This window comes from Dermacentor andersoni, chromosome 11 (assembly GCF_023375885.2).
Source record: "Dermacentor andersoni chromosome 11, qqDerAnde1_hic_scaffold, whole genome shotgun sequence".
In the NCBI taxonomy this organism is placed as follows: domain Eukaryota; kingdom Metazoa; phylum Arthropoda; class Arachnida; order Ixodida; family Ixodidae; genus Dermacentor; species Dermacentor andersoni.
In genome coordinates this window covers 18,373,260-18,391,142 of record NC_092824.1, presented here as the reverse complement: position 1 = coordinate 18,391,142, position 17,883 = coordinate 18,373,260, and the positions used below count along the sequence as shown (strand labels likewise).

General features: G+C 46.8%; 1 protein-coding gene across 4 annotated transcripts in view; it reads left to right on the top strand.

Annotated features, from left to right (window-relative positions):
• Positions 1-17,883, top strand: part of LOC126517380 (uncharacterized) — a 147,965-nt gene that overhangs the window by 105,571 nt on the left and 24,511 nt on the right. For all 4 annotated transcript variants that reach the window (XM_050167092.3, XM_050167094.3, XM_050167093.3 and 1 more), the window contains 3 exons: positions 1,246-1,339; positions 14,170-14,274; positions 16,198-16,312. In XM_050167092.3, the coding sequence (XP_050023049.1) occupies positions 1,246-1,339; positions 14,170-14,274; positions 16,198-16,312 (314 nt within the window). The remainder of the gene's footprint in view (positions 1-1,245; positions 1,340-14,169; positions 14,275-16,197; positions 16,313-17,883) is intronic.

The window sequence follows — 17,883 nt, the reverse complement described above, 5'->3', positions numbered from 1 at the left end:
GAGCAACAAAATAAAGATTTTGAACATAGCACCTTATGTAAACATAATCATGAGCTAACTAGAAAAAAAATACAATATAAGTTACTTTAGTAAGGAATGTAGTGCATAAAAGGAGTTTAATGTAAAGCAATAACATTGTTTAAGTGCAACGGAGGTAATGAAAAGAGAGCAAGTGCTGACAGAGAAAAAGGAAGACGCCGTAGTTCTTGGGCTTGCCACAGTCTCGGAGCACTACCGCATTCGAAGAGAAGTTGGGTGTGTTGCTATCACTGCTGTTAATTGGTGTTCTTTCTTGTAAAAGACCCTTAACTGGCCTGATGGGCTTAAATATTGATCCTCCATGTGCAAAAGGTTTTTCGTGCCGCTTGATCTGTTCTTCCAGAAAAATTAATAAATTTGAGGGCCGTAAGAAACTCGCATTCAGAACTAGGGCCTGAAGGGTCAATTTGAGAACGATTCAAAGGGCTCTGAATTTTTGAGAACTCAGGTCAGTGTGAGCATTTGAACACCAAAGCACTACCTCCAATAGCAGATGACCCACTGCGGTGATCCATGGCGTTGCTGAGCTGCTGAGCTCCTCGAGGCCGGGGGTTCGATCCCGGCTGCTGCAGCCACACTCTGATTAGGGGGCATAACGCAAGAACGCACATGTTTTTTTTTTCATACTCTCAGAACCCAAGGGTATTACAGAGAGGAGTGTTCTAACAATAAATTGTTAATTGCAACTTTAAAGGCAGCAGGGTCTTCGATTGCAGCGACGGAGGTGAGAAGGGTGGTTCCAGTCACTGCTTGTTTGTGGCAAAAAAGAGGCATGGCAAGTGTTAGTGCAACATAAAGGAATCTTAACCTTGAGTTTATGATCGATCCATGAGGACACCTAATCTGGAGGGAGGAAAATCTCATTTTTGATTGTTGGGTGATTGTAAAAGATGCAATGGGTGCACGTTAAAGAACTCTGGGTGGTCTAAATTAATCCAGAGCTACAGTTGGCCTCATGTTCAAATTGTGGTTTTGGCACCCCAGAGTTAATTGAAGCAGATGACCTGCAGATACATATTGAGTCTTGGCTTTGTGTGAAATCGCTTCATGTGTTCATGCCATAGAGAATGTATTTACGCAAAGTTATTGTGTTTGCCTGTGTGTTTGCCTGTGTGTGCATGTGTGTGTTTGTGCTGAGTTGCCCGTTATCGTGTTTGTGCTTTTGTGCAGCGGCACATCGCTTACCTTGCTCCAACTCCACTGCAGGTATAATCAGCTGACGGCCGTGCCAAAGTCCCTGAGCAATTGTGTCCTCATCACGGACTTCAACGTCGAGAGCAACTTGGTCTCCCAACTACCCGTCAGTCCCCTTTTCTCTTACTTGGTCTCGTATTTCTCATCAGACATTCAGTCGCGTATTCCCCATCATCTAGCCATTTCTTTCTCATTAAAGGGAAACTCCGTTTTTTTTTTCCCATGTCAAGGTACATTTGAATCCGATAAATCGAAATTGCTTAAGTGGAACTACCTCTTAAACGGGACGCCAACCTCGTAGTGGGTTTGTTTTGTATTCATGCAATTGTATTCAGCTTTGTCTCTCAGTAAATGGAAACCCTGATAAATGGAACCAATTTCCCTGGTCCCTTGAGGTACCATTTAGAGTCCTCTGTACTGGCATTTTTTAGGTTCCTAAGACCCATATGTCACCCGCCAGATAGTAGAATTGTTCCGCAAATTCGAAAATAATTTTGAATAAGCAAAAAAGGCTCAACACCAAACCGAAACCTGACGGAGCGGCCGAGCAAATGTCTTCGTGTGATGTCACGAGCGGCACACCAACGAGGAAGATGCGGAAGGCGTGCCGGCCCCGCCAGCGTTGACAACGAAATGGTGGCGAGCGGACGCTGAGCTGATTCGTGACCACGCCAGACCCTTGGTGCAGTGTCTTTGGGGGACAGTGACAGCTACAATGCCGACGAATTCAATAGCCATGAATCGTCATTCGCATTCGAGCCAGTGCCCAGCGCAACACATTGTGCTGCAACATGAAACCGGGGGTAGCGCTAACCACCGAGTTGGCATGTGCTGCTTGCTATTTTATTTATGCACCCCTTGTTAGGGAAGCGCTTCGCATACTCACTGTGGTATGTTGGGGAGCGCTACTTTCTGCTTTTGTATGTCAATTTGTAGAGCACACAATTTCCCCAGAAGAATGTCACTAAGTGTCCGAAGCACCTGCCGGTGCATTTGTTTACATCGGCACGGTACAATGGCCACTGGTTGTCAGCTTGAAATATAACGCAAGCCACGCATCATGACGTCAAATAATCTCCGAACATAGCAAAACGTGCAGATTTTGTGCATGTAGACACCGTCACGTTACTCTGAGTCGCGCTGGTATGAGCAGCCACGCACCTCGGAACAGCGAGCGGGAGACCGTAGCGCGGGGTGCATTCTTACACTGCCTACTTATCATTCTTTGTACGCTTTTTATGCACACAATTCACGTGTTCCATAAAGTAGATGTAGACTAAGACTTTGTGCGTGTGGTCATTCATTTAGACAATGCGTAGTTTTCTCGCGGGAATGTCTGATGCCAGTACTGACACCCTGGCAGCTTCACAAGGCAGTTGTCTTAAGGTGCTGTATTGAAGGGTACTCCATGCTTGTTGTTCGTTTAGGTTAGGGACGTGTCAGCGAGCGCGACTGGCAGCTTTCGACAACGGCGACATACCGATGTCAATAGCGTGCTGTGTCGTCGCTTCTTTGCTTTCTTGTGTGTGCACTGCGCAAAATGAATAATAATTTATTTCTCACCCGTATGGTCAAAACTGAACTACAAAAGCAGTTTTCTTCATCCTTATGGCTTAGTTAGCTTGAGCTCAGTCTTTCAAGTGCACCGGTAGTACAGATGCATGAACTCGGTGACTGTGATACGCCTGACCTCGGCCGAATGCGATCGACATTGGCTCAAGCTGTGTGTGCGGCTGGCAAGGGCTGAAGTTTGTGCAGCCAACAATGTAACATCACTTACCACCCATCACTTGCCCGTTCACACAGAACATAACTTGTTGCAGCAGCAACTTCTCGTGCCAAACACTATAGCTCTTGGTCAGCAGCTCCTTGACACTGTCATCTATCACTCGTTGCCAGCACGCTCTGCGTATGCTGTCGTTTACGTCGTAACGTAATGTTGCCAGTATCTGAGGAGCAGGCAAGCGAGGTGGTTAGAAGGGATTAACAAAATTAATCTGTAAGGAAATTTGCACATCTCTTAAGCCTGCTTCTGTTTCAGGAGATGATAGAAGTGTGCAGAGGAATGTACCCAGTGAATTTCATTGAAATCCGTTGACATCGAAACATCTCCGTATTTGCCCTTTAAATGCCCTGTCATGTCTCTCTTATAAAATAGTCAGGCCTTGCTCATCAAATGCTTCATGCCCCTTCTTATGAAATTCTCAGTCATGTCAGCAGTGCAGTGTCAACCGCTACTATGTTTACGAATAGAATTAGCTTTTATATGCTCCCACAGGAAGCAGGGTTGTGCAGAGGCCCGGCACCTTGTGCACACATTTAGTTAATTTGATCAGCTGCTCTGGTTGCAGCATTGGTTGCTTCAATAGTCTTGGACGAGTCGCAGAATCAGTTAAAATGAACCAAATTCACAAATTATTTTCAAATTAACACAAATTGACTGTTATGCCTGGTGGTGTTCGGGGGTTGCAGTCCCAACTTTGTAGGGAGGGGGGGGGGGGGGGATGGCCAATGGGGCTACACCTCAGCACACCGTGCACTGTGGTTGGCGAACACATGCCCGTCAACCGCGGCACAGTACAAGCCGAGGAAACAATGGACGACAACTGCTTATACATGCGGAAAGCATTTATTATGATTGCAACTAGCACTTCAAGCAGGCCACCTAGCTATAGTGTACATCACTGAAGGCTCCCTCGAAGAGAGTACAGTGAAACCTCTTAGTACGAACACCACATTAACGAACTTTTCAGAAATCCTCTGCTGACTTCTTGTAGTTTCAATGCAAAAAACGTTTCAGTACCATATTTACTCAAATCTAACGTGCAGTTGTTTCCCAGTAAAGCCAGTCCAAAAATTGCGTGTGCATTAGAATCGAGTACGACCCTAAATCTGTGTTACCATATCACCATCGGCATTTCAAGATGGCCGCCTCGTGGACGCTTCAAGCCTAGCTGCCGTAGCTTCCTCCATGTGCTGTAGTACATTTGCTTAGGTTAGTCCACCGTCCGTCTTCCCATTTTCTACATTTGCTCTATCAGCATGGAAGTGCCAACTGCAAATATACACCGAGTGTTCATCACGATGCCGCAATTAAAGGGAGAGTGATCACGTATGCGGAGACGGGCAGAAATCGGGCCGCATCACGGGCATTTGGTGTTCCCAAAACTTGCTTGCGGGATCGGCGCAAATGGGAGAAACATTCTACTCCGGCGGCTGCTGCATAGGCACAGCCGCGCAGCCCCTATTTTGAAAGTGATCTGCAATAAAGGCAGTCTATGCATCTAGGCGTACCGTGCTGTGCTCTTGTCGCTTAGGTCACGTTGAAGTGAAAGGCCACACAAAGGTCAATTCACTCATTCCTGCTACCGCACTTTTTCACTCCAGCATTCTGATAAAAAGTTTCTGCGGTCATTGACTGAGACGTGTTCATGCTTTCTTGTGCATGCGTGACACCATGCTTGTTAATTTAGCTAGTAAGCGAATGTTTAAAAGTTCATACGGCCGATAAAGCTATTATCCTTACTTTTCGTATAGCTGTCTACTAATTTGCTACCGCAATCAACGCTTCACCTTTCGGGGCGAAACTGCAACTTTTTTTATTTCTTACAACTTTAGTGTATTGGGAATAAATCTTTGTTTTCCAAATGAGAAAAGGTTGTATTTATGTATGAAGTAATGATGTGTGGTGGTACTGTGAAGGAGTTTTCTTTCTTTAGGTCACGACAAACACGTTTGCATTACAATCGAGGGCACGTTAGAATCAAGTAAATATGGTACTACGAACTTCTGAGTAATGATCGTTATTAGAGAATTTTAGTAAAGCGTTTACGGTCCACTCCGCTCAGACTGGCCTATCATAACAATTTGCACACAGCCACTGAGCAAAATGCTACCAAGAACACTGACGCGCTTGTGCACAGCGCACGTAGCGACAGCGGAACATTGAACGCTGATCACGTTCCGCTAGGAACCCGATTTAGCGGAGCGTCAGGGTGCGTCTAGTTGCTTTTGTAACTGTCCTACAGCCAAGCTGGGAGCCTGTCAGTGTCATCTCTGGGAGATGTGCTTGTTAGATAAGCGAAATCAATGCATTCTACGCCGCCACCAGTGTGGGGGAAATTTGTGCAGAGCGGAGCGTAAGCAACGCTCTGCTAAAACTGTCTGTTTAGTTACCCTGTGATGTTAACAACACCTCAGTACTACGAACTAACATTCCAAAATCTGGGGATTCTCAGATTTCCGAGTATCTTGCACAGCAGCCGAAACAGTAGGCTAGCAGACGACAAGGCGTAGAGGGCGGACGTCGCGGCGTGTGGGTTCAGAAAACCTGAGACGGTGCCCGACAAAAAAAGAATGCGGGCGAGCAGAGGCAACGGCGCATCAGGTTTTGCGAGCGCATGCTGCTCCGCCTAGAAAAGTGTCGCTACAGTTGCCTAGCAACGGAGGCATGTCCCTTCCTTCGGCCTTGTTTCTGCGGACACCTCTTTCTTTAACTTTTTTCCAGACGCAGCTACGTGCGTGGTAAAATGTAACTTCCATACTCGCGGGGATACCACACAGTCGCACTTTGCACTTTCCAGAACAGCATCGCTTGCACTTTGACATCATTCAGGTGTACGCCTCGAGCAAGACAGTTGCGGTGTCCACGGCAAGGAATGTGAAAAGCAAACAAAAATCGAGAAACATTGCGCTTTGTAGGCGACATGGAGCTACCTTTTTGTCAGTAGTTTTCTCTGCGTTGGCATCTGTTTTGCGCCGACGCAAAACAGGCGTTGCGGCGGAATCTATGGAAAATTGCCACACCGCGTGTTGAGAGCTAACAGCGACATTTTCGGCGGTACTAACTCATATGGTGACAACTTATGAACTGATGGGTTGATGGGTGGAATGGTTAATTTTGGCACTTTCACTGTAGCGATCTTTCAAAATGGTGAACAATTTACTGCAGTCCCCTGAAGTCCATTATATAGAGATTGCACTGTGATAAGCTACGTAAAGAGGGGCTGCCGTCTTAGCAGGTGGGGTACGGGTGGTCGCAGCGACTGCCAGGGCAGAGACGTTGTTGACTGACCACATGCAGAAAAATACGAGCTGTGGTGAAGCCTTCCACACTTGCTGCTTGCTGGGCACCAAAGAGGCTCGAACAATGTTCAAGTAATTTCACATGACACATCCGGTGGTGCTGATAGCACTTGCGATTCCCGTGTGCCACCTGTGAAAGAAAGGCTTCCCCTCTCCCCAAACTGGATTGCACTTCGTGGGATATGAGGAGTCCCACAACTTCCTCCTAAGAATCTATTCTCTCATTGGGAAGGTTTCATTAATTCTTTAATGATACCTTTACCCTCTCACAAATTTTAAGCTCAGGATATTTATTCCTAAATTCTTAACAAAGAATGTTAGATCATAACTTACCATATATACTTTTGTAAGGAATGCCTTCGTGTAAGGGCCGCACCTCCACTTTGGAAAGCAAAATTTGGGGGGAAAATTCAAGACATCCCACCGGAAAGCAAAGTTAGTTCTGTTGCCACTAGATGACGCTAGCTGCTTTTTTGTCGACACCGTTCGGGCCGCCACCGCCGCACTATTATTTCTTTGTGTGGTGCATCATCTTGGCTGTGTTGGTAGTATTTCCAGTCAGATTGGTGGTATTTAGCCTCTGGAGAAGGGAGCCCTTCTTTGGGTCAACGCTGGTCAGGGACGATGGGCCGGCATCCGCGGTCATTTACTGCAGCATTGTGTCATTCGTGCCTCTCTTGCTCTCTGCCACAGGTGCAGAAACAGCACGAGCCTTTAGGGGGCAGTCATTGGCCTCATTCCTGTGAGGGCTGCACCCAGCAGAGATTCTAGAAAAAAAAGTGTGGCTCTTATATGAGTATATACGGTACATGAGGAGGTTGTAAAGCACTGGGATGAAAAGGAACCTCCTTTAAAATTAAAATTTTGCTAAGTGTCACACCAAATTAAAAAAAATGTTGCAAAATAAAGATGATTTTTGAAACTAAACACTGATACAAAGAAAAGGGCAGAAACATATTTGATATTTAAACATAGCAAAGGAGTCCAAATTGAGATTTGTTGTCTTTCGGACCCCTTGGAAAACGTTGAATATCAAAACTCTGTGTTGAAGTCCTTCACAACTCCTAAATTTCATTAGGTGTTTACCTCCCTACCTTCTCTCTCTCTCTCATTAGATGTTTAAAAATTATTGAATTTTTTAAACATCTGACTACAAGGTTAGCGTAATCAAAGAGCCAAATCCAGCCAACGTCCTGTTGCAGCTTGTCCACTAAGCCTTCTTTGTGCATACCTTTCTTTTATAGTTTATAAGAAATTGAGTAAAATGAACAATTTACTTTTGTTACATAGAACGTTAGTTATATTGAAATGTGACTTTCTATGCAAATAAGTGCAACCATGCAAGTAATTGTTTTACTTGGAAGGAACATTAAAAAAGAAATTTGCAAATTGTCAGGCAACCAGAAAAAATAAAATTCAATAACAAGAGAGTCGCAGATTCATCCAAAAGGTGAAACATTGACAGTGACAGCAAAGTATTACACAATTGCACAAAGTAAGGTTCGTAGTTTCATTGACATATAAATTGTCACTAATCTTCACCTACTAATTATATTAGCAAGCATGGCGTCGCATGCGTGCACAGGCAGACATGAACAGATCTCGCTCGATGACCGTGAACAATAGCTGTCAAAACACTAGCACGATAAAGGGCACAGATGTGTTTGCAAGAAGCCACTTGTAATTCAATCATTTGACCATCTCCGTCCCATATTGTCTCGACATTCCTTAGTGGTGGCAGTGAAATTTCGTTATATTAATATTGCATACAAACACACATCATCTTATTGAGGTTCTAAATACATGGTTTTCTATGGACAAGAGGTTATGAAAAGTTAAATACTTCATTATACTGAGAAAAATTTCGTTATATTGAAGTTTGTGATATTACCACATGGTGTGGCGGAGCAAGGGACTGAAGAAGAGGAGAATGAAGTTCATCTCGGCATCGCGCGTCGCCGCTTACGCTTTCGTAAAGTGCAACCGCCTGTATCTTCATTCAGCTTGTATACTCCAGCAGGGTATACGCGACAATTTGGTGGAGGTGCTGGGTACGCTCAACTTATGCAGGAGACCCCACTGGGCAGCAAGAACCCCGCCCCACAGTTGGAGTTGACTCCAGTTCACCGCACAAGCCGGCGAATTCGAGGCCTCACCCCAGAATTCGGAAACCTCCAGGAAAAAGTGATGACTGCGACCACTGCGACTTCTACGGAACGGGTGACACCGACTTACCTAACGCTACTGAACCCCCAAGTGCCGACTGCCTTTCATGGCGACACATTTGAAGACGTTGAAGACTGCCTGCGTTTAACGAGTGGGACAACAACGCCAAACTCAGGAACGTCTACTTCAGCCTCCAGGATGGTACTCGCACATGGTTTATGAACCGCGAAAGTGCCCTGTCATCCTGGCCTGAGTTCCAGCGCAAGTTACTAGAGACTTACTCCAGCCCTGATCGCCAGGAAAAAGCAGAGCGGGCCCTTCAGTCACGTGTTCAAAAGCCCAATGAGAGCGTCACGATGTACGTGGAGGACATGACGCGTCGATTTCAGCGTGCTGGTCCGAGCATGTCGGAAGAGAAGAAGGTGCATCATCTGATGAGAGGCTTAAAGGAGCAGCTCCTTGGCGGTCTTGTTCGGAATACGCCCAAGACTGTTGCAGAGTTCCTCACCAAAGCCACCGCGATGGAGAAAACCCTTCAGCAACGGTCGAATTTGTACAACCGACAAGTAAATGCCGCTTGTACTCCGGATACGCCGGTAGGCTTCGGGTACGACGTCGCCTTGCTTTGCGAGCTGATTCGCTCAGTGGTTCGCGATGAGCTGCAGAAGCACCACGGTACGTCGCCACCTCCAGTCAGCTCCCTCACCAGCGTCGTACGCAAAGAAGTACAGCAGGCACTGCAGGCATCTCTTTCCAGCAGTGAAGCACCACCTCTGCCAAGTGAATCCTGGCGCAAGACTTACGCAGAAACCTTAATGAGCCCCGTCCAAGCTTTCGCACCTGCTTATGTGGCGCTGCCAGTCGTGTTGCAATCGGCGCAAGCCGCTCCGACAAGTCCGCTACCGTACTTCGACGATCGCCGAACACCCGCGAGGAAATCGGAGGTTTGGCGAGCACCTGATTGACGACCGCTGTGCTACCACAGCAGCGGAGCTGGTCATGTGTATCGGGAGTGCCCCTACCGACGACTCAGACTGCGAGGTTTTTCTGTCGATTCACCTCGACCTAGGTTCGGCCAAAGGCCACCCGACATCGCAGAATTCCTCGAACAGCAGCGCAGGCCGGGCCCATCGCAGTGGCAGTCACGCTCACCATCACCGCGGCGATATTTCCCTGCCCGCGATACCACCTCGAGGACGATGCAAGGGCGATCCCCAAGTCTACGCCGGGAAAACTGACGTCAGCGACCTTCCGAGGCGGGGCCGCTGATACTCGACGTGCTCAAGACCTCGTATCGTGCCGACCGCAGAACAACGAAAGTATGATGACGCCAGAACCAGTTTTCATGAACAAGATTTCACTGGACATACCTGTGTTGATCGACGGCAGAAAAATGAGTGCACTTGTAGATACCGGCGCCAATTACTCTATTATTAGTGGAAAACTGGCGAGCGTTCTGAAAAAAGTTACGTTGCCCTGGAACGGGGCACCAGTTCGTACGGCAGGTGGCCATGTCGTCACACCGCTTGGCCTATGCACGGCCAGAGTAGAAATTCGCGGGGCTGCTTTTCTCGTCACTTGTCTAGTTCTACGCGAGTGTTCCCGCGATTTAATTCTTGGGATGGACTTTCTCCGGGAATATGGTGCCATTATTGACCTCCGCGAGCGCTGCATCACTTTCTCGGCACAAAGGGCAACACAGACCGACGCCATTGGACACAGATCTGCACTTCGCGTTTCGGACGAGAGCATCACAATACCGCTGCGTGCGAGTGTTATGGTTCCGGTCAAGTCCGACGAGCTACAAGACGGTGAAGCCATTGTAGAAGGCAACATTTCTATGTTGCTGGCACAAGGTATTTGTGTAGCACGAAGCCTTGTGGAACTTCGTGATAGCCAGGCAACGGTCCTCGTTACCAACTTTACCTTTGAGCATCGGCACATTTTTCGTGGCACTGCCATCGCCTATGCCGAACCATCAACGGACATCGTCGAGTGCTTTTCTTCTGAAGTGCACACAGACGACGGTTCGCTCAGAGGCATCGATGTAAACTCCGAGCTTACGGACGACCAAAAGAGCGCACTGCAGGAACTCTTGAACGAATTCCGCGCGTGCTTTGCTCGGGCTACTAAGGTGGGCGAAACGCCAATCACGAAGCACCGAATAACGACATCCGCCGAAAGAATGTGAGGCAATTCAAGCCCAAGTCAAGGAGATGCTAGATGGTGGTGTTATTCAGCCTTCGCACAGGCCGTGGTCCTCCCCGGTCGTTCTAGTCAAGAAGAAAGACGGAACGCTTCGTTTCTGTGTGACGCCTCCATGATGTTACCAAGAAGGACATGTACCCACTACCACGTATCGATGACTCTTTAGACAGGTTGCGACGAGCTAAGTATTTTTCGTCTCTCGATCTAAAGAGCGGTTACTGGCGAATTGAGGTCGACGCGAAACAACTGCTTTCATCACTCCAGATGGCCTTTACGAATTCAGAGTACTTCCTTTCGGTCTCTGTTCGGCACCAGCAACTTTCCGGCGAATGATACACACCATTCTCACTGGTCTGAAGTGGCAAAGCTGCCTCGTCTATCTCGACGACGTGGTTGTCTTTTTGGCGACATTTGACGACCACCTGAAACGACTGCGGCAAGTTCTTGAAGCCATCCGATCGGCTAACCTCACCCTTAAACCTCAGAAGTGTGATTTCAGCTACAAGGAGCTGATGTTTCTCGGACACGTGGTCAGCGCGGAAGGCGTTAGCCCCGATCCTGCGAAAACTGCCGCTGTAGCCTCGTTTCCAACACCGACTGACAAGAAAGGTGTCTGACGCTTCCTGGGCCTTTGCGCATACTACCGACGTTTCATTGAAAATTTTTCGAAGATGGCGGAGCCGCTGACTCGCCTCACGAGGGACAATGTATTGTTTGTCTGGTCCTCAGAGCAAGAGACTGCTTTCACCGAGCTTCAACAACGTCTGGTGTCAGCACCAGTTTTGGCCCACTTTGACGAGGAGGCGGACATGTAAGTTCATACAGTCGCCAGTAATGTTGGTCTTGGTGCTGTGCTTGTACAACGGCAGGAAGGTATTGAAAGAGTGATCGCCTATGCAAGTCGCACACTATCGCGTGCAGAGACCAACTACACCACCACGGAGAAAGAGTGTCTTGCCGTCGTATGGGCGCTGGCCAAATTTCGACCTTACCTTTATGGCCGCCCATTCAAAGTTGTAACTGATCATCACTCGTTATGCTGGCTTGCAAATCTTCGGGACCCTTCTGGACGACTGGCACGGTGGAGTCTACGTTTGGAGGAGTACGACGTGACCATCGTGTATAAGTCGGGCCGCATACACGAAGACACTAACGCACTCTCGCGCGCCCCTATCGACACTACTGACCACGACATTGAGGACGACGGCGCTTTCCTTGGGGCCGTAAGCTGTACTGATTTGTCCACACGGCAGTGCGCAGACGACGCACTACGGCCTATATTCGAACATCTAGAAGGACGAAACCCATCAATACCCGAGCATATCGCTCGAGGATTGTCGTCTTTTTGTTTACGACATGGCGTCTTGTACAAGAAGAACTCCGCTGCCACCAACAAGACCTACCTTTTGGTCGTTCCAGCAGACCTCCGTGCCGAAGTTTTGTTCGCCTCTCATGACGAGCCTCCGTCTGGCCATTTGGGTTTTACGCGAACGCTTGATAGAGTGCGCAAATCCTACTACTGGCCGAAACTCGCCGAGTGTGTTAAGCGCTACGTCCAATCCTGCCATGAATGCCAGCGCCGAAAGTTGCCAGCTGTGAAGCCTGCGGGATTGCTGAATCCAATTGACCCACCTGCCAAACCTTTCGACCAGGTCGGCATGGATCTTCTGGGCCCGTTTCCACTGTCATCTTCTGGCAACAGGTGGATAATCGTCGCCACGGACTATTTAACGCGGTATGCTGAGACAAAGGCGCTGCCTCGAGGCACAGCTTCCGAGGTTGCCCAGTTTTTCATACAGAGCATCGTCCTACGGCATGGCACCCCATCACACATCATCACAGACCGAGGCAAAGCCTTTACACCACAGCTCATTGAAGACATTTTTAAACTCAGCTGCACGACCCATCGAAGGACAACTGCCTATCATCCGCAGACAAACGGCTTGACCGAACGACTGAACAAAATGATGACTGACATGCTGTCTATGTACGTAGACGTACAGCACAAGACGTGGGACGAGATACTCCCTTACATAACGTTTGCCTATAATACTGCTACGCAAGAAACAACACACTTCACACCGTTTTACCTTGCTTACGGCCGTGAAGTTCAGACTATGTTAGAAGCAATGCTGCTGTGCGACAACATCAATCATCTTGACCTCGCCCAAGATGCCGAACTTTTCGTGCAACGCGCGAAAGAAGCCCGTCAGCTTGCCCGAGTGCACATAAAACAACAACAGGGCATCAATGCACACCGTTACAATCTCTGCCATCGATATGTCGAGTTCCAACCTGGTGATCAAGTTTTGGTCTGGACTCCCGTGCTCCGAAAAGGACTATCCAAGAAGCTTTTGAGTCGCTACTTCGGACCTTACAGAGTGTTGCAGCAAATTAGTGATGTGAATTAGGAAGTCCTTCCTGACGGAAGCCAGCCTCCCCGACGCCGACAACCGCAATCTCAGATTGTGCACGTTGTGCGGTTGAAACCTTACTATAGCCCCTAATATTCGACATTTTCAGCCACTTCGGTTACTTTTTGTTGTTGCTCGTCCATCAGTGCCTTGTGACTATATCGAACACCACAGTGATTGTTACCATAGCCTATGTGTTCGCCCTAGAGCATCTCGGCGCTCTCAGGTCAAGCCTATGTATGCTTTCCTTTTTTTTTTTTTTTTTTTTTTTTTGAAGAAGGGGTAATGCCACATGGGTGTGGCGGTGCAAGGGACTGAAGAAGAGAACGAAGTTCATCTCGGCATCGCGCGTCGCCGCTTATGCTTTTGTAAAGTGCAACCGCCTGTATCTTCATTCAGCTTGTATACTCTAGCAGGGTATACGCGACAATATCAAGGGTTAACTGTATTAAAAGTGCGAAACAATAACAGAAACCAAAAAATTTTGTAATGCTATCTCTGGGATAGGCCCATGCAAAAGGCTGTGTTTCCACCAGAAAGCTCACCTTCATGCATGGCGCTCGCCTCAGCGTTTCCCAGTAGACATTACAGTTACATAAGCGGTAGTTGCTGGGAAGTGTGAGAAGTAGTCCGGGATCTTTGAATGCTGTTGGGGGTGGCATTCCACTCTTAAAGGCGAACCTTAAGCATCCTATTAGTCTTTGATACGTTGGAGTGAGTGTTTAGTTGTGGATAGTTTAGCACACCAATCACTGATCTGAATAATTGATGGCTATACTAATTAAGTTATAACTAAATTAACATCTCGTCTTTTGTTCAACTTTAATCTCAATGGCCAAAAATAAAAGGTCAATGAGTTTTTCTAATTTTGCTTTATGTGGAACTGTGCTTGGGCATTACAGGATTGAGAATGGCTGTGATGCAATGAGTGTGCGCTAAATCTTAGTATTGTGTGCACAGTTCACTGTTGTCATGGCTTGAACTGAGACAATGGTGCCTTCACCACTTGACATTTGCTTTTTGTTTTTTTTTTTCTTTCTTTCTTTCCTTTTGTGCCTTGCAGGAAGGACTTTTAGCGAGCTTCACGAATCTGCACACCCTCACTTTATCACGAAACAACTTCTCTTCGTACCCGTCGGGGGGACCGGCCCAGTTCACCACAGTCACCGTAAGACGCGGATGCTCTTAACCCTTTTACGGCATAGACAGCTTGGCATGATTCCTGTGTATGTCTGTCACATACCATCGCAATTTTGTGCTGCACAATATTATTTGTTCACTGCTTTCTAAGCTAAACTAAGCTGAATGCGTCAAATGCGCGCTTACCAAGCGTAGTGACTATTGTGTGTGAATCTGACCACAAGTGTGGCACAATCTAAGGCCAGGCCGATGCAGTCCTGTTAGCGAGGCTGCTGATACTTATCAATTTGTGCCATCTTGTTAAATTCTAATGTTGCAGTGTTTTGAGCCAATCATAGAAGACGGGATCCTGAATTTGACAATATGGCTTAGTTTGACAGTGTCTAAACAGCATCCCCGCTTTGTTGGGTTTTAGCAATGGCTCACTCACTAAGCCTACTCAAATTTGAATTGAATTGTAATTGAATTTGAAGCAGACAAGTACGATGCATCATTTCTCAGCCTGCACAAAGTTGCCAACTTGTTTTGGGAGTTTAGCAAATGCCCTATTCACAAGTTATGGATATTCTTTGGAGAAGTGTATATGGCTAAACCTCGATATAACAAAGTTGGTAAAATTGGCAATTTGCTTCGTTATATTGACATTTCGTTGTATTAAAGTTCAACCCTTTATGCAGATATGTGCAGTCACTGAGCTATTTTTTTTTACTTGGAAGGGGCCACAAAATTTTCAGAAAAAAAAATTTTCCTTTTGTTGAATGTGAGAGTCTGAGACGAGAAAGATAGGGTTTTGTGCCATGTCACGATACCTTCACATTGGTGGTATGAATTAAGCAAAGCCAGCCACACTTTCACGTCCACTCTGCCCCCGAGCAGCGAGGAGGGAATGCCTCATCTGCCCCTCGCTTCGTGTCTCTGATACTCAGGATTATGCTACCTCTCCAATCTCTCCAATTCGCTGCGTGCTTGAAAAAAGTGTTCGAGCTATTACACTGGGGAAGGCTTAGGAATAAGATCGACGGCAAATATCTCGGCAACCTTCGGTTTGCAGGTGACATTGTTCTGTTCAGCAACACTGGAGACGAGTTACAACAAATGATTGAGGACCTTAAGAGGGAGAGTGTAAGAGTGGGTTTGAAGATTAATATTCAAAAGACAAAGATAATCATGAATAGCTGGGCAAGGGAACAAGAGTTCAGGATGGCCAGTCAGTTTTTGAGAGTCTGGAAAGGAGTACGTTTACCTAAGTCAATTAATCACAGGGAACCCTGACTATGAGAAGGAAATTCACAGAAGAATAAAAATGGGTTGGAACGCATACGGCAGACATTGTCCGCTCCTGACTGGGAGCTTACTGTTATCATTGAAAAGGAAGGTGTACAATCAGTGCATTTTACCAGTGCTGACATATGGGGCAGAAACTTGGAGACTGACAAAGAAGCTTGAGAACAAGTTAAGGACCGCGCAAAGAGCGGTGGAACGAAGAATGCTAGGCATAACGTTAAGGGACAGAACGAGAGCAGTTTGGATCAGAGAGCAAATGGGTATAGCCGATATTCCAATTGACATTAAGAGAAAAAAATAGAGCTGAGCAGGTCATGTAATGTGCAGGTTAGATAACCGTTGGACGATTAGGGTTACAGAATGGGTGCCAAGAGAAGAGAAGCGCAGTGGAGGACGGCAGAAGACTAGGTGGGGCGATAAAATGAGCAAATTCGCGGGTGCTAGTTGGAATCGGTTGGCACAGGACAGGGTAATTGGAGATCGCAGGGAGAGGCCTTCGTCCTGCAGTGGACATAAAAGATGATGATGATGATGCCAAAACTCGCTGTAGCTCACTCATTTACCATACAAGTTCAGTGCCACTGTGGTAGCCATGTGAAGGTGGTCAGATGCGGAAGTGTGAAGGGTGTTTTTGTCTGCCTCATTTGTTTTCCTGTTTCGTTTACAGTCCATCAACATGGAGCACAACCAAATAAACAAGATCCCCTTTGGGATCTTCTCACGTGCCAAGCACCTGTCCAAGCTCAACATGAAGGAGAACCAGCTCACGTCGCTACCCCTCGGTGAGTGTGGGTCCGAGACAAGCATCAACTGCGCGGGTCTAGTGGTGACTCTCGGGAGAGATCGCGAACGAGACATGTCAGTTTGTGGGGCGCCCATAAACCCTCGACCCCCCTTTTCCGAAATGGCACTCGCAGCAGTGCTCAATCGAGAACATGCAAGCGCAGGTGTGAGCAGGGGATCGTAAACAAGATGAAGTGCATATACTACTGTTAAACTTTGATATAACAAAATTGGTAAAATTGACTATTTGCTTCTTGCTTCGTCACAGGATCAAATCCTGTCCACGGCGGCCACATTTCGATGGGGGCGAAATGCAAAAACACCCGTGTAGTTAGATTTAGGTGTACGTTAAACAACCCCAGGCAGTCAAAATTTCTGGAGTCCTCCACTACGGCGTGCCTCATAATCAGAAAGTGGTTTTGAGACGTAAAGCCCCATAATTTAATTTTTTAACAATTTTCTTCATTAAATCGACGTTTTATTAAATTAAAGTTAGACCTTTTCTGCAAATTTATACAGTCGCCGCAGGACTTTTTTTTACATGGTAGAAAGGGCTGCAAAATTTTCCAAATCAGCGGGTATTCGGAAAGAAGCAAACTTTTATATGAGAAAATTTTATTTTATTGAATTTGAGAGTTAGTGACAACAGTTTCATGCCTTGTCAACAATATCTTCACATCAGCGGCACAAAGCAAATCCAGCCGCTCTTCACGTGTTATCCGCAGTGGAATGATGCTGTCACGACAAGTGCCGGCAGTGGGGAACAAAGGCTTCGTCTGCCTCTCGCTTCAAGGCACCTCCAAAACTCACGATTATGCAACCTCCAGTGCTAAATGCATGGGAAGACAGCACACATAATGCCCCGCTATCTTGTCGCGCCCACTCTTTGGACACACGTCAGATTACCTGCCACGTGTGCAATAAATAGAAGTTTCCATTTATTGTAATGGTATTCCTTCGCCGCAGCAGTGAAATTTAATTCTGTTGAAATCATCTATAGGACACTTTGTTATGTTGAGGTTCTAAATGCATGGTGTTCTATGGACAAGAAGTTATAAAACGATGGAGGCGAAATGCCAAAACGCCCATGTCCCATGTATTGCGTGCACATTATATATCCTCAGGTGGTCAAAATTAATCCGGAGTCCCCCACTACGGCGTGCCTCGTAATCAAATTGTGGTTCTGGCATGTAAAACCTCAGTATTCAGTTTAAGAAGTTATAAAAAGTTAAATACTTTGTTATATCGAGAATTTCGTTATATTGAAGGTCATTGTACCGAGGTTTAACTGTAAAATCGTGTATAAATATACTGTCATGTAGTAGTGACGGTGAAGAAGGCAGCAAAACTGTGATTGGCGAAATTAGCGTTTTATTGGGTGAACTTGTGCCCTCAAAAGCAGGCTACACTCAAGGAACAACGACAGCGGCGAACACAGTCAGCGATCGTCGAAGTCTTATCTGCTGGTCAAGTGCGTCGGCATTTATACACGAGTCATCGAACATTCCAGAGAAATCGCTGGTGCCCACACGTCCTCTAGAAAGTTCTAAACCATTCGCGTCGCGCATAC